The 17,920-nt window shown below is 44.8% G+C and overlaps 1 protein-coding gene across 3 annotated transcripts in view; it reads right to left on the bottom strand.

The window, feature by feature from the left end:
• The window catches only part of LOC115150824 (rho GTPase-activating protein 39), a 55,225-nt gene that overhangs the window by 28,990 nt on the left and 8,315 nt on the right, over window positions 1-17,920 (bottom strand). For 2 of the 3 annotated variants that reach the window (XM_029694535.1, XM_029694534.1), the window contains exon 2: window positions 4,759-6,252. In XM_029694535.1, coding sequence (XP_029550395.1) covers window positions 4,759-6,252 — 1,494 coding nt within the window. Of the gene's footprint in view, window positions 1-4,758; window positions 6,253-13,841; window positions 13,966-17,920 lie in introns of those variants that run through there. The other variant, XM_029694536.1, reaches the window with a different exon arrangement.

Here is a 17,920-nt window from a genome sequence, read left to right as displayed (position 1 = left end):
GCGACGTCATTTACAAAATAGCCTCCAATACCCTACTCAATAAATTGGATACAGTCTATCACAGTGCCATCCGTTTTGTCACCAAAGCCCTATATACTACCCACCACTGCAACCTGTACGCTCTCGTTGGCTGGCCCTCGCTTCATACTCGTCGCCAAACCCACTGGCTCCAGGTCATCTACAAGACCCTGCTAGGTAAAGTTCCCCCTCATCTCAGCTTGCTGGTCACCATAGCAGCACCAACCTGTAGCACGCGCTCCAGCAGGTATATCTCTCTGGTCACCCCCAAAGCCAATTCCTCCTTCGGCCGCCTCTCCTTCCAGTTCTCTGCTGCCAATGACTGGAACGAACTAGAAAAATCTCTAAAACTGGAAACACATCTCCTTCACTAGCTTTAAGCACCAGCTGTCAGAGCAGCTCACAGATTACTGCACCTGTACATAGCCCATCTATACATTTAGCCCAAACAACTACCTCTTCCCCTACTGTATTTATTTATTTTACTCCTTTGCACCCCATTATTTCTATTTCTACTTTGCACTTTCTTCCACTGCAAATCTACCATTCCAGTGTTTTACTTGCTATATTGTATTTACTTTGCCACCATGGCCTTTTTTGCCTTTACCTCCCTTATCTCTCCTCATTTGCTCACTTTGTATATAGACTTATTTTTCTACTATATTATTGACTGTAGGTTTGTTTTTACTCCATGTGTAACTCTGTGTTGTTGTATGTGTCAAACTGCTTTGCTTTATCTTGGCCAGGTCGCAATTGTAAATGAGAACTTGTTCTCAACTTGCCTACCTGGTTAAATAAAAGTGAAATATATATATTTTTAACCATTCATCTACTAAAAACTCTTGGTTTAAAATGGTGCAGTTCCCGCATATTTAGGAGTTGATAATAAATAATAAATAAAGTTGTAATGGGATGCTGGGAACCCCCTCTTTTTAACAAAGGCCATTAAAACAACTGTTTTCCCCGTGATTGCAGTATGAATTGTTGTGCATTGACTGCTTGTCAGAATGCATGTTTCCCTCCCTATGGTACTCGCAACTTCAATGTGCCTTGAGAGGAATATTCATCTCGCACAGAATGCACAACAACAAACCGACTAGGTAAATAGATCAACTATGGACTTGTCTGGATTTTCTCTTCATTACTCATTTATTTTGCAAGGGAGAATTAAATGTGGACTGTTCTACTATCGTCAAAGTGCACCCCGGCTGTTCCATATTTTTTTTTTGCGCGTTGTCAATGAGTTTGCAATGGCGCAGCGCCACAACTAAATGACTGCAGCAGAAACACTGCACCTGTTGTGAAATCTACAATCCAGTACAGAGGACGTAAGCAAGGTGATCGCCAACCATTTACTGTTTAAAAAAGACCAGAATCCCTTGCTCTAGTACTTCTGGACATGTTTACCCAAGGAGTTTAAGGCATTTTCCTGATTAGCTGTACAGGTCAGAATACCCAGAAATTCCCAGGCCATGTAATAAGAGTAACAGATTAAACGTGCACGAGCGAGAGAAAAAGCTGAATAAACTAAACAGTGCTTAGGATAACACAGTTGGTGTGTAAACACAGGGTTTCCCAAAGTCGGTCCTGGGTCCCCTCCTGGGTGCTCGTTTTGGTTTTTGCCTTTGTACTACACAGCTGATTCAAATAATCAAAGCTTGATGATGAATTGGTTATTTTGATCAGCTATGTAGAGCTTGGGCAAAAAGCAAAACATGCACCCAGGAAGGGCCCCAGGACAGAGTTTGGGAAACCCTGTGTTTACAGGCTGATAGATATTGTATGACCACCAACAGGCAGATAGATATTGTATGACCCCCAACAGGCAGATCGATATTGTATGACCCCCAACAGGCAGATCGATATTGTATGACCACCAACAGGCAGATCGATATTGTATGACCACCAACAGGCAGATCGATATTGTATGACCACCAACAGGCAGATCGATATTGTATGACCACCAACAGGCAGATCGATATTGTATGACCACCAACAGGCAGATCGATATTGTATGACCACCAACAGGCAGATCGATATTGTATGACCACCAACAGGCAGATCGATATTGTATGACCACCAACAGGCAGATCGATATTGTATGACCACCAACAGGCAGATCGATATTGTATGACCACCAACAGGCAGATCGATATTGTATGACCACCAACAGGCAGATCGATATTGTATGACCACCAACAGGCAGATCGATATTGTATGACCACCAACAGGCAGATCGATATTGTATGACCACCAACAGGCAGATCGATATTGTATGACCACCAACAGGCAGATAGATATTGTATGACCACCAACAGGCAGATAGATATTGTATGACCACCAACAGGCAGATAGATATTGTATGACCACCAACAGGCAGATAGATATTGTATGACCACCAACAGGCAGATAGATATTGTATGACCACCCCTCAGATGTATTTATAGAACTAAAAGGAAACTGGGATTGGAACAACTGATTGTCAAGTTTCCTCTGAACACTTTTCTCTCAAACGTCATCATCAACTGTTGAAATGAACATGAATTTCTGAACAGATTCAACAAAGTAAGAAAAGGGAACTGGTCAAACTGAAGTAGACATTATGCACAACTTAGAGGAACATAGCTGAATGTCAGCATGGAATACATGAATGCCTAGCCCACTTCTGTCCTGGAATAGAAATGAATGATGCTTCTGTAAAAACAGCCTACACTTTCCTCAAGAAAAATCTTTGAACAAACTAAGGCTCTGGTGCATCTCTTTCAATAGAGCACTACATGCCCTACGAAGCCTTCCCCACTACCGAACTGGCAGAGCCTTCCCCACTACCGAACTGGCAGAGCCTTCCCCACTACCGAACTGGCAGAGCCTTCCCCACTACCGAACTGGCAGAGCCTTCCCCACTACCGAACTGGCAGAGCCTTCCCCACTACCGAACTGGCAGAGCCTTCCCCACTACCGAACTGGCAGAGCCTTCCCCACTACCGAACTGGCAGAGCCTTCCCCACTACCGAACTGGCAGAGCCTTCCCCACTACCGAACTGGCATAGTTTCTTAAAGGAAAATGTCAAAGAAATTCTACTTCATACTCATCATCTCCAGCACCTCCCCAACATCAACATATGTGAAAACTGCAAGTTTCTATGTTTTGTATTAAAAAATGAAGATGAGTGTTTTCAATGACATTGGTATGAATCGTGATTTTAACCAATTAGGAGTAGGTGTTACCTAATAATTGGTTCATGATGTCATTGGAAACAGTTCCTCTATATTTTTTTGTCCAAAACATAGAAATGCACCATTTGTATACTGTAGGTTGATCTTGGGGTGGTGCTGGAGAATATGAAGTTGAAAAATGTTTGAAATGTCCCTTTAATAGCTGAGCCTAGTCATGATCAATCAGCCAGACATGAAGAAGAGAAGAGCACAGGTTCCGAAATGTTCCTCTCCAACCCCAAACATGAAACAAACTCTGTTTTCATCCATTTATTGTTTGTCACATTCCATGTTCTCTCCTCATTGCATGGTGGGATCTAATTACAAGCCCAGAGAGAGAGACCAGTAAAACCCCCCATATGGCTAAGTGGGGTGCAAAGCCCAGAAGAGTTTACGACTCTTCAGCTCCACCCAGAGACACAGATGCCCATTGTTTTGGGGAGACATGGAGACTTCTGGGAAACATTGAGTCATTAGGGATGACTGCAGAGTGGTGGAGATCCCTGGGGAGTAAATGCTTCTAAAGGATGGAATGTCAAAGAGTCAGGCAGGCTGTACCTCCACCAGGGCCTTCAGACAGCAAGGGGTGAGCAATTAGTTCGCCTTCTACCTTACGCAATCAGGGCCAGAGGGTATGATAGTCCTGCTGACCCCGGCGAGGTGAGATCCTCCACATGGCTGAGGATTGATAAAAGGGACCCAGGTAGAGAGCAGAGGGGCCAGGGGGAAGTGAAGAGACACAGACACCTCTAGGGTCCCCTGCTTAGAACTAACTGGAATGTAGAGGTTCTGTATGTTATTACCCAAGAACAGACAACACTCCTCCTTTCCTCTGAAACTTTATTAAAGGGGACCTCAGTCATGTTTTGTCTACGGTGGTATGGCTTCTCCCACCAGAGATCCCCATTGGTCTTTGATGGCGAGGGGCCTCGTGTTGTTTTAGGAAAAATAAATGAGCGTATATGGGGCTGGAGTGGAGCGTAGCGGCAGTGAGCAGCACACAGGGGCACTGAGACAGCACTAGTGGCCATGGGCCAGGGGAAATAGAGCTGGCATGTGTGGAATCTGCCTCTCAAGGGGAGATGCTGGTTTGGATTCTGCCACCGCGCTGAGCACACGATAGGGTCTTTGAATGGCCCTTACTGTTAGGTGCCTTTCTACCAACGTGAAGGGAGAGGGGAATGTCATGCACTTTATGACTGCACCCGTCTTCACATTTGGTAGCAATTTGCTTTAAAATGGTTGCGGTGAGATTCACAGAGAAAATTATGGAAACGTGGTGCATGTGGAATGTCAGGATAAGTGAGAGTGAAAATAAAGGAGTCCGAGGTAGCCTTACTTGTCAAATGGTCTCATGCCCAAAGCATTTTAAAGTCAGTATGCCACAATGGGATAACAAATAGGTTTTTGCTGTTACCATATGGCCTCTTCACTGAAACGTGATCCTCTAATAGTTAAATACAACCATGTCCTCCCTATCAACAGTCATTTGGTTCAATAGCAAAACAAAGAGATCAGACGTACCTCAGTGACTCCTTGCTTTCGTCCGAGCTGTTGTCTCCCTGAGCTGGTCTGCTGTCCACCACTGTGTCTGAAATCTCTCTCTCGCTTGGGGTCTCAGGGGTTCTGGGGACAGGCTTACCCTGCTCTGGAAGAGGGGTGCAGTGTCCCTGGCTGCCTGTACTCCCCAGGCTACCTGCTCCATGGTGCTCTGGACGAGGGGCGCGGTGTCCCTGGCTGCCTGTACTCACCAGGCTTCCTGCTCCATGATGCTCTGGAAGAGGGGTGCGGTGTCCCTGGCTGTCTATACTCCCCGCTCCATAATGCTCTGGACGAGGGGTGCGGTGTCCCTGGCTGTCTATACTCCCCGCTCCATAATGCTCTGGAAGAGGGGTGCAGTGTCCCTGGCTGTCTATACTCCCCGCTCCATAATGCTCTGGAAGAGGGGTGCGGTGTCCCTGGCTGTCTATACTCCCCGCTCCATAATGCTCTGGACGAGGGGTGCGGTGTCCCTGGCTGCCTGTACTCCCCAGGCTCCCTGCTCCATGGTGCTCTGGAAGAGGGATGCGGTGTCCCTGGCTGCCTGTACTCCCCAGGCTCCCCGCTCCATAATGCTCTGGAACAGGGGTGCGGTGTCCCTGGCTGCCTGTACTCCCCAGGCTCCCTGCTCCATGGTGCTCTGGACGAGGGGTGAGGCGCCCCTGGCAGTCTGTAATCCCCACGCCATAGTGCTCTGGAAGAGGGGTGCGGTGTCCCTGGCAGTCTGTACTCCCCACTCCATGGTGCTCTGGAAGAGGGGCGCGGTGTCCCTGGCTGCCTGTACTCCCCAGGCTCCCCGCTCCATAATGCTCTGGAAGAGGGGTGCGGTGTCCCTGGCTGCCTGTACTCCCCAGGCTCCCCGCTCCATAATGCTCTGGAACAGGGGTGCGCTGTCCCTGGCTGCCTGTACTCCCCAGGCTCCCTGCTCCATGGTGCTCTGGACGAGGGGTGAGGCGCCCCTGGCAGTCTGTAATCCCCACGCCATAGTGCTCTGGAAGAGGGGTGCGGTGTCCCTGGCAGTCTGTACTCCCCACTCCATGGTGCTCTGGAAGAGGGGCGCGGTGTCCCTGGCTGCCTGTACTCCCCAGGCTCCCTGCTCCATAATGCTCTGGAAGAGCGGTGCCGCGTCCCTGGCTCCCTGTACGGCTCCCTGTACTCCCTAGTCTACCTGTTCCAGGCTCCCTGTCTCTCTCTCCAGTTCCCGCGGCCCGCTTGGCCTCAGAGCAGCGCTTCATAGCCTGTAGCTGGGAGAGGGGAACTATGTCGCCCCCTTGGGGTCGGTGCCAGACAGTCTGGCGTCCCACGGAGTTGTAGTAGTAGAAGCGGCCGCTCTGGGGGTCAAAGAGCTCCCACCACTGGTTGCCGTCAGCCTGACGAACGGGAGCGCCTAAAGGAGGGTCCCAGCCGCATTCGCCAGTGGCCAGGTTCACGTACATGCGCTCCCGAGAGCGTGGCTCCAGGATCTCCACCCAATCTGGACTAAAAAACAGACACAGAAAATAATGTTGTTAGGACTGAGAGTAACGAGAAAGCGGAAAACAGCTTTGAAGCGATTAATAACAAAACACTTTGTTCAGTATGGAAATCCTACTGAAATGACCATCCCTGTTAAATGCTTATCCGATAAACAACCTGCACACAAGTTAAAGTCAAAAACGGACTACAAAGCAAACACCCTTACACGACCCATATGTATAGTGAATGTTTGCGACCACAACACGTGTCCATCTGTGTGTGAGTGCTATAGAATGCTGGTTCAGCAGTGATGTCATCCCTCTGGTGGGCTGAGGAGCAGCGGGAGTAGCTCTGTGTGTCTGTGATCTGACTAAGGGACAGGTGGACCCGCTCTGTACGGCACTAGGACCACAGCCGGCAGGCCTGGAGAGCACCATCCGCTCCAACAGCACCACACAGGGCATGGCATGAGGATCACTAGCAGCTAACTCAGCAGAACATAGAGGGCTGGGAAGGGGAGGGGTTTGAGACTGGCCCACATACACACACAGACAGGGTACAGAGGAATGTGTCATTGAGAAAGGGGGCAACCTGTCAGATTGAGGCGATACATTTGGGTCATGTTTCCCTTGAGAAATCCCTTATATGGTCTCTTTTGATCTAGTTCTCTGATGCAGAGCAGCTTCAAGTGTGCCAATGAATCCATGAGGGACCCACAGCCAGCCTGTCGTGTCCTTTTAGTCGGCTGAGAACCCGGTTCAGGGCTAGGCTGGGGAGGCAGAGACAGGGCATTGTAGAAGAAGAACCTCAGGAGGCTGAAAAGATTTGTCATGGGCCCTCAGATCTTCAAAAGTTATACAGCTGCACCATTGAGAGCATCTTGACTGGCTGCATCACTGCTTGGTATTGCAACTGCTTGGCATCCGACCGCAAAGTGCTACAGAGGGTAGTGCATACGGACCAGTACATCACTGGGGCCGAGCTCCCTGCCATTCAGGACCTCTATACCAGGCGGTGTCAGATGAAGGTCCATTGGGAGTGCCCAGGATGCCCCTGCCCAGCATGCACCACCTGACCCAGCTCCAATCCTGGTCCAGCCGCTGCTTGACTTCCCGGATATACCACCACTGAGTCTGGACCTACATGGGCAAAATATGCTGCTCGTATTTAGAGGTGGCTGTTACAAATTCCCTGACGATGACTCTTATCAGCACCTCACAACCTTTCAAGTTGCACACCTCACTCAGGTAGCTTAGTGGTTAGAGCATTGGACTAGTAACCGAAAGGTTGCAAGATTGAATCCCCGAGCTGACAAGGTAAAAATCTGTCGTTCTGCCCCTGAACAAGGCAGTTAACCCACTGTTCCTAGGCCGTCATTGAAAATAAGAACTTGTTCTTAACTGACTTGCCTAGTTGAATAAAGATAAAATTAAAATAAACTCCCTATCCCCCCAGTAGCGATGCCTGATAGTCTAGTTTTACCATAAGCCGGCCTCAAACTCTCTCTGACCTGTTTGACCTAGCTCTGATTGGTTGCCATGCCAGTTGCTAGGGTGCCGGACACCCTTCTGACTCTCCAGGTCACACACTTCTCAGTCTCCTCCAAGCAGTTGCGGAGAGAGCAGCAAGCTCCTACACCTATGCCCTACACAACACAACTGGACTTCTGTGGACTGGGATGGTGTGCGTGCACAAAGGGAGTTGTGTGAAATGTATATTGTTCTTCAAAGTTTGTTGTATTGTATGTTTACTTTATGTAATGTGTGCAGGTAGCATATACATTTATCAGCCAGGTCATTCAAGATTGAAGTTCGAATTGGATGACTATCCATGTCCTGAGGACGTCGGGAAGGGGCAACAGTGAGCACAATTACCATCAAGTAGGCTTGGGTTTTGCGAGGGTGTTGTGGATGGGCGTACTCCCATGACTCTGGATCAGAAGGTTGCGTGTTCGATCCTAGTCCTGGACACAGGTTTGTACTTTTTGGTTTTAACCGTATCCCAAACTTAATCCTTAACTTTGAAATTTGGAGAAATGGAATGATACAGAACAGCAGGAGCAACAAAAACAACTCCAAATGTGACGTTTGAAGAACGTGGATGAACGTCTAATTCTGCAGTGAGACAGAGCTTGTTGACATGTATACATTGCTTCCATTGTTAAAAGCTTTGTTGCTCTACTTGTGCTATTAGTTATTGCATTGTGTAAAGTGTGTTCATTACCTCCGTTTCTGTCCATTAGAGAACCACAACCATTCCAGTACATCCCCATGTACCTGAATGTTTCTGTGTGTAAATAAAGTTCCTGTGTGTGTTAACTGGGGGGCGGCGTCAGTGCTTGACAGACCAGTAAATGCATAGAGCCGGGATTCTCTTTTTCAAGTGCACTCCCAGATCATGGACGAGGGTATTTCACCATTTCCCTACAATTTGGGACACATGGCCAGGGAACCTGTGGTGAAGAGGGGGTGCAGGGTGTCTGGCACGGCCCACAGTACCCAACACATGCCACCCGCACCCCCAGCCTCAAAATAGCCTCAGAAGAGAAGAATGCCAGCCAAGTCGACAGGACTGCCTTTGCATTGGGCATAAAGCTCAGTGGAAACTATCTGTATGCGTTCCCCTCTTCACTGCCAGGTTAACATCCAGGGGGACAGGGACCCTCCACATGATCCCTGCCTGTGTGTCAGTGTGAATGTTTCTTCTGTCTGTTGGGAGACCATCTGCCTCCCACTCTGAACAAGGACACATAATTCCCTGTCACAGCTTACATGACTGTAATTAACATGACCAACCTCTTCAAGAAGAGAGACGAATAAATCTGTAACTTAGCCCTGTTTTCTTCTGAGCATCTGCAGTCAAAGTATGTAAGTGTCCACATACATCATTATGTGAGAGAGAGAATGAATGTGTGAGCCAGAGAGAGAGAGAAAGACACAGAGACAGACAGACAGACAGACAGACAATTTAATTGCAATGTAAACATGTTTCACATGCAAATAAAACCCCTTTGAATTGAGAGAGTTTGATGTGATGAGGGATGGGCATGATGGGGGGGTGTTTACAAGTCTAGAAAATGACAAAAGAGAATTCCTGCAGTGAGGCGCCATGGATAGTTTCAGTCGAGGAGGGGACGACTTTTATACTAATGGATCAAAAGCTTAATGGGCGGGAAGCGGGTGGAAATAAAGGGACAGTCCAACTGGAGACATAAGCAGTCAATAGTCCTATCCCACACACCCACTCCTCAGCCTCCCTCCCACTGCTTCCAGTCTCCCAAGGAGGCATTCCCTTACAGCAGCAAGCAGAGTAGTGGCGGGGGTGGGGGGGGGGGGGTGGGGGGGTGGCGGCATAGGACTATTGACTGCTTATGCCTCCAGTTTGACTGTCACAATATTATCTATGCTCTAGTCAGTTGTACCTGCACCAAAACGCCAGAATTTTTCCTTCATAGCTTGTTCTTCATCTTTTTTAAATAGTAAGCCCATTTGTTTTCTTATGGCTCTCTTCCCCTCTGCAGCAGACATGGTGAGCAATGTGCTTGGAACATCGAATCGCAATAAAAATTGTAATATCGGCACATAAGTATCGTGACAATATCGCAATGTGAGGTCACTGGCAATTCCCAGCCCTAAAACAGAGCACTTCACATTGGATTCAACCCTGTCAAAGTCACATTTTTGGCATTACATTATTGTAATGAGAGAAAAAAAAATCAGAAAGAGAAAACAGCAGTGGAGAGATGTGAACACGTGTTCACAAGACACCACCATGCTGACAGGAACGTGCTGACAGGAAACCAGGGGTTAAAGGTCATGTGCGTAGGCCATAGTTAGCTGTGTAGGAGCAGCGTGGGGTACAGTGATTGCATAATGGACTTTCCACCAGGGTAAATAAACAGTAGGTTACAAAGTGGAACCAGCATCTCGCTGCCAGCCGCTGATAAGCAGAAAGATGGACTGTCGGTCAGGTTTGGAATTCTTGGAAGATGTATTCTGGGAGCTCTTATACAAGATCAACACCCTCCCTGTTATCTAACTATGTGATGTGTAACATCACCCAGCCACTCGATTTCACTGTGCAGAGTCGAGATCGACCCTCTTTTAAATGGTTGGTGAGATAGGGTTGAACTGTTACAGTGTTACTCGATGGTCAAACTAATCTGTTCCACTAGAGCCAGTCGCTGAGTTAGAAGTGTGTCAGTATGCAGTTGGCATACTCAATAGAACAATCGCTGGGCGATAGAGAATACAGATCATTTCCAATACATATTGAGTTTTGTGGATATGCACCATATCCTGACAAATTCTGAATCCACGTGTCTTCTAGACATATATGATATTGGGATTACTCATGGGCATTTCCTATGGCAGGATGTGCTCATTAGATATCCGGAGACAGGCCTATGTGAACATCTTATTTTCTCTATATGATGACAAATCACGGCCGGTTAGGGCTCCCAAGTGGCGCAGCGGGCTAAGGCACTGCATCTCAGTGCTAGAGGCGTCACTACAGACCGTGGTTTGATTCCAGGCTGTAGCACTACCGGCCGTGATTGGGAGTCCCATAGGGCGGCGCACAATTGGCCCAGCATCGTCCAGGTTTGGCCGGTGTAGGCTGTCATTGTAAATAAGAATTTGTTCTTAACTGACATGCCTTGTTAAATAAAGGTTAAATACATTTTTTTTAACTGACAGTAGGTCTACATAGTATATGCTCTTGACTGAGGGACACATCAGGATCTTGATATGCATTTTGATATGCTAAATAAGGACAATTTCTGATGCTTATTTGAGTTGAGGACATGCTCAATAATTGGACAAATATTAAATCCATATCATTCTTTCAGACACTAGCTATAATTGTTGTATTCCCTCTGGATAAAGGCATGCACAAACTGAAAGCACTAACTGGTAGCCTAGCAACAACAATCACATATTTTCTGCGGTGGAGTTACAACTGTCATTTTTGAATTTTGGGGCCACAAATGTGTGTGTAAACGGTGTGTGGTTGAACTGATAACTGGAGAAACAACGACGTGAGAAACTGTTCAGAAAATACTTTGAAGTTGTTAACTCATAAGTGAGTAGCTAATTTCAGATGTTTTATTGATCTTAGTAACTAGAATCAAGAACGTTAGCTAATTTGGCCAGCAGCCAGTACGGTCAGTCAGCTAGCTACATTTTAGCTAGCTAGCTACGTTGTTCCAGTTCGTTGTCATGAATGAAGCAGGTGGAGTAGCTACCTTGTGGTATGGTTATGTGAAATGACAATATTTTCTTGCAATAGACACAATTTTGATTCATTACTGATGCATTGACAGTTTGGAGTGGATCACAGACCAACACTACCACCACGTTGGGTCAGGACTGCGAGGGACCGCCGATGACGCCCCAAGCTGCCAGTCCATAACAAAACAGGGCAGGTACGGGGTATTGAGGGTGTGCAACTTTAATTTTCTGTGAAAATATATACAAATGTTTTAGGCCAATCCTTGCTATGTTTATCTTTACAGAAAACATGTGTTGTGATTGGAACTCTGGATTTGCAATGCTACATTTTTCTTTTTTTTACAGAAATAGCAGAGATGTGCTTTGGAAATAGCAACTTTGATTAAATATAAAATGTTTGCCTTTCCGTGCCTTGTATAGCCTACTACTGAATATGGTGCAAATGTATGCAATATGTGAACGTCATGTGAAGAAGCAGGATAGTTTCCAGTGCCTGAACAGGTAAAATAATTTGGGCTCTAGACATTTCATAATTTGGATTTAGCCCGTTTTCGATCAGACATACGATGAGGAATATTAAATATCATGTAAGGATATCTATTGAAATTATGCCTTTTTAAAAAAAATACAGATACATAAATGTTCAGGTAATGACTACATACTCTTTCAGGAGTTATAAGATTCTACAAATATGTAAGCTGGAGCAAGCGCATCAGGTGAACCTATCTCACCCCAGATATCTCCCTGGACTCATACGGTAGCAGGGAGATTTCTGAGGTCCGGATTGGATGCATGTAGAAACTGTCCCATTACAGAGAATATCCTAGCTCTATATATGAAATAAGGAAATGCGTATCTGGAGCATGTCTACTCCTTACAGTATATCTAATAAAATGTCAGATATCCGGAAATGTATAGGTAAAGATATTCTCTGATATTTACCCTTTTGGCCCAGTGTAATGTTTACAAATGGTTTGGAATGCAGTCCGCATAACTCCAGTAAAGTTGAAGACACTACTCTAAATGTTTTATAATGATCTGAAATGAACTCGTTACACATGTGCTCGTGTGACTAATGAAAGCGGCACCTGATTTTCTTTAAGACAACATATTCTAAATTGAAGAAGACGTGCATTGGAAAAGTGCTATGGTTATACTACTGAGAGAGGCACTTAGCCTGACACCAGTAACCCCACTGACTACAGTAAACATCAGAAGGGACACTACTGTATGTGAAGCATAAACATAATACATCTACTATGCCACAGGTAAGACAGTGCTTAAGATAAATTGGTAACATATATCCTAATACTGGTGTTTGGTTCTTATTATTCTTTAGATCTGTTAACACATTCACACTCTCTCCATGGAAGGCACACGGGCTCTTTATTTCCCATCTGTGTCAAGGAGACGTCTATGCACCAAGTGGTTATTCTAGGATGACAAAAAATACTCAAAAACACCTCCCCAAACAGAAAACACGACAGAGCATTGCAACAAGACCAACATAAACACATGCACACCCTCTCCTCTATCCTGTTTCTCCTAGCCACTGTGTGTCAGAGGTCTCATTCTCAATAATAACTTCATCCACAACCCACAGTTGTCCCAAAATAACTTGAGATGTTGAATGGCGTTTCCCCAGAAGGCAGAACAGTATTCTGCTCATGGAATCTGCTCCATTGTTTTAAAACAACCCAAAGTATAAATTACAGTTTTCCCCAGCAGTGAAAAACATAGGAGTGGACATTGCATTGTCTGAAAATAGGGCAACACAGTTCTGTCATTGTTTAGTTTTGGCTTTCAATCAAATTCAAATTCCAGTATAGCTCAAATCGATTCCCTCAAAGATAAACTATTGTGAAAACAGGTTTTCCTCCATGTACCTCAGCCACAATGAAGTGAAGAGACAGGAGACTATAGAGACAGTGTTCTGTACAGGGCTAACACGAGCCATACAACTTGATGTAAAGACAGATGGTCTAACGGCTGAAGAACAGAAATCTAAACCAATGTGGAATAACTGTGTGTGTGTGTATCTAAATTCATTGGAAATAGGACTAAAGCCATCAGTGACCAAATTAAAACAGCCATTTAACGTTCACTGCCCTCGTAAACCAACATCTAACCTCGCCTAACAACAGGTTATTCAGAGAGACTCTGCCCTGTCTCCTGAGGACCAGCCCAGGCTGATGTTTCAAACACGGGCTGTCATTTAGCTAACCTAGGACTCTGTCCACCAGTGCCAAACTAAGTCAGCCTGAGTGTATTTACAGACCTACTATTTCCTATCTGAAGACATAAAATATTCTTTCTGCTCAGATACTGGTTTTATAAATAACAAACGCAGCTAAATTCAGAGTTAAAATCCTCCTTACTCACCTTGCAAAGCAGGTTACAGAGGTCCTTTGGAAATGTGTCAGAGGCTGGAATCAGACAATAAAGACAACAAACCTTCTATAAGCCATCCAGCCCAGTCGTGCGAACAGTGGCATACACCTCAACATAAAATGAGTTATAATCCAGCAAAGGCCACCTTCTGTTTGATTATGTATTACGTTCAAAGTCTATACAACATAGCTGCCAGGCAACCTGCTTATCCAAATATTGTAAAACATAATGTGTTGTAAAGACATGGACTGAGTGTGCTGTGTTCGACTGTAGCCCCATTAGCAGTAGGGATGTGATAACAAATGGACAATTTATCTTAAATGCTTAAACTGCCCTTTTTTATTGGTTTTCCTTTAAAACAATAACAGAAATTGTCATGTGAACTCATTGCAGAATATGGTCCTATTGCATAGGATCGCTAGTGGGCAATGAAGTTCTATGTACTGAATCTCAAAGCGAACACTTGGCCCATAAGCAAGTGGCCACTCGAGTTGTCAAGAGATTTGCCGAAAATTAACATTGAGATGATGCGCACCTGATGTCCCAACTGCCAACTGCCACATCAATATTCCAAATTCAAAATCCATTTGTGCGTATTGTCTCTCATGACATGTCTTGTGCATGACTTACTCACTATTAAAATACAGGCACTGGGGCAGACAGACATACACTCTGATAGACAGTGAGAATGTTAGCTAGCTTCACTGACAAACACAGGGATGGAATGTCTAAGGATGTTAGGCAGTGCACCGATAAACAGTATGTAGTTTGTCACTTATTTACGATAGTTTGACAGCTTGCTGATTAAGCTTTAGATATGTTTCTAGCAGTCAGTCTGTACTTTAGCATGCCATTTTTCCAACATGACGATAATGTGCAGAGCACTTTATATTCGTGGCAAATAATTTGAAAGATGCATATCTCCTACAACCATTACAGAATTGTTGCGTTAGTTATTTGTTTCATTTGTATTTTTCCCTTAGTGATGATGATCGGGACCTGCTAGTGGTAGTTCTGTGGTAAGTGCACTGTGATTTTGTGGAAGAAAGTTTTTCTGATTAAGATTTTTAACATTAACGTCCCAATTTCATTTAAACATTCACACCCCGAATTAACAGTGTGTAATTCAGACTGTACCATGTCCCCTTTAGTGTACGTTAGAGTTAGGGGCCCCCAGAACACACAGCATATCAATGGATCTGCAATGAACACAATGGAGCAAACAGTTTAAGTAAACCAAGATGATGTATGTATGATGGCAGGTGTAGGCTTATGGCCATTTATTACATTTAGAGTGATGTTTGATTAAAGTTCTAACACCTAGCCACTATGCTTGGGCAGTATCCAGGTTGTCATACCGACCTTGTTCTATCCTGGGATATTCAGTAATACCGGCACTGAACACAAGGGGTGCTATTTTAAGCAATGCTAAGCAATGCAATCCCATAGCGAATGCTAGCTAAATGCTAACGAAGGCATGAAAACATTTTATAAAGTCTTTGACAAACTATTTCCAGGACAGACATCCCAGCTCATAAACGTATACAAGTATCTCAAAAATGCTACTCAAAGTTTGCTGCATGCACAAAACAAATATTGGGTTTTGATCAAGGAGGGAATTCTCTGCTGTTGTTACCAAGAGGAGCTTGATTGCAAGATGCTAACCACTTAGCTAGCTAGCTAAGAAGTTAGTAAACCAAATGGATAACTGCACAGCATTTAGCGCATTTTAGACAGTTAACTTAATAGTTCTAAGATATCAAACAGTGAGGGACTCACAAGGCTCTGGTCTCTCGTGGTTGTGTGCTTGTAAACTAACTACATGTGACTGGGGACTACCGATAAGCTTCAAAATGTAAAATAACGTGACAGGTGAAATGAAGAACACGATCTGCTTTATCTCCTAACATATTGCACAAGTTGACTGCAGGTATGTACTAAAAAGTAGCTACAAATATTCAAATGTATAAAAAAAATAAACTTCAAAGTAGTAGTTTAAATGGTATTGAAAAACTATCCTGTGGCCATTTCCAAATATCCCTGTATACGGCATACCATTGAAGCCTACTAGCCACACATTTTCTGAATTAGGAATAGGATACAGAGTATTGGGTCACCATTGTACTGGACAGACACAGGGAGGAACCCACATCCAGGCTTGAGAGAACAATCAGAGGGAGAGGAGAGCGCACATGTTTCAGATGACATAGAACAGCCCTGCACCTGTCACACACATTCTTTGCTTCTATTGTTTTTCAACTCTAATTCCAACCGTCCCACCAGTTCTCCTCATTGGCAACACAATAAATGGGAGGATTAAAACCTGGTGCTTCATTACATCTGTAGGCCTAACAGCAATGTGCTTTATATCAGGCCCTGAAGGCTGCATACTGTCTGCCCCTTTAGAATGTGAATGGGTTTATTTGCCATGCCATTGATTCTACTGTAGTGCTAAGAAGCCTGTTAAACTTCTTCCCCACTGCAGGAGTGCCCTGAGGATATAGATAATTGTGGTGAGGAGATTAATGAAGTATGGGATCTGTCCCTAGCCTTTGGGGCGTAGGGTTTCCCTTGTGGGACCGGGAAAGGAGCTCATGCGATGGTGACATTAATGGAGTCGTGAAGTCCTCAGACTAGGAAGCATTCAGTCGAATGACTGGGCTATGGACCGTTTTCGTGGTCATATAGGTGTGCTTCAATAGTTTTTGAAAGAAGGTTCTGGTGTCTTTCTTTCTGAAGTAGCCTACATCAGCCTGACAGAACCATTGCTGATCACTTCTCCAATAGGTTGTCACACCCCCCCACCCCAGCAGTTGTTCATGTTCATTCCTCACACATCCTGCTCCAACACTGGGGTAATTCTTTATGGAGGATATGTCAGGCATGATCAAGCTGGCCTTGTGTTAAGAGATCAATTAAAGCACAGGAGCAGTGGTGGAAAAAGTACCCAATTGTTATACTTGAGTAAAAATAACTCTGGACGGTTCTGACTTAGAATATGTGGACAACTATAAATACCTAGGTGTCTGGCTAGACTGTAAACTCTCCTTCCAGACTCATATTAAGCATCTCCTATCCAAAATTAAATCTAGAATCGGCTTCCTATTTCGCAACAAGCCTCCTTCACTCATGCTGCCAAACAAACACTCGTAAAACTGACTATCCTACCGATCCTTGACTTCGGTAATGTCATTTACAAAATAGTCTCCAACACTCTACTCAGAAAATTGGATGTAGTCTATTCTAGTGCCACTGCGACCTGTATGCTCTCGTTGGCTGGTTCTCGCTACATATTCGTCGCCAAACCCACTGGCTCCAGGTCATCTGTAAGTCTTTGCTAGGTAAAGCGCAGCCTTATCTCAGATCACTGGTCACCATAGCAGCACCCACCCGTAGCACACGCTCCAGCAGGTATATTTCACTGGTCATCCCCAAAACCAACACCCCTTTGGCTGCCTTTCCTTCCAGTTCTCTGCTGCCAATGACTGGAACGAATTGCAAAAAAAAAAATCACTGAAGTTGGAGACATATCTCCCTCACTAACTTTAAGCATCAGCTGTCAGAGCAGCTTACTGACTGCTGCAGCTGTACACAGACATATGTAAATAGCCCATCCAACCAACTACCTACCTCATCCCCATATTTGTTTTTTTGCTCTTTTGCACACCAGTATTTCTACTTCCACACATCTATCACTCCAGTGTAAATTGATAAAAATTGTAATTACTTCGCCACTATGGCCTATTTATTGCCTTACCTCCTTACTTCATTTGCACACACTGTATACAGATTTCTATTTTGTTATTGACTGTACGTTTGTTTATGTGTAACTCTGTTGTTGTTTTTGTTGCACTGCTTTGCTTTATCTTGGCTAGGTCGCAGTTGTAACTGAGAACTTGTTCTCAACTGGCCTACCTGGTTAAATAAAATAAATACCTTAATCGAAAATGACTCAAGTAAACACCACCCAGTAAAATACTACTTGCGTAAAAGTCTGAAAGTATTTGCTTTTAAATATACTTAAGTATCAAAAGTAAATGTAATTACTAAAATATACTTAAGTATCAAAA

This window comes from Salmo trutta, chromosome 16 (genome assembly GCF_901001165.1).
Source record: "Salmo trutta chromosome 16, fSalTru1.1, whole genome shotgun sequence".
Classification (NCBI taxonomy): domain Eukaryota; kingdom Metazoa; phylum Chordata; class Actinopteri; order Salmoniformes; family Salmonidae; genus Salmo; species Salmo trutta.
This window is presented reverse-complemented; position numbering and strand designations above follow the sequence as displayed.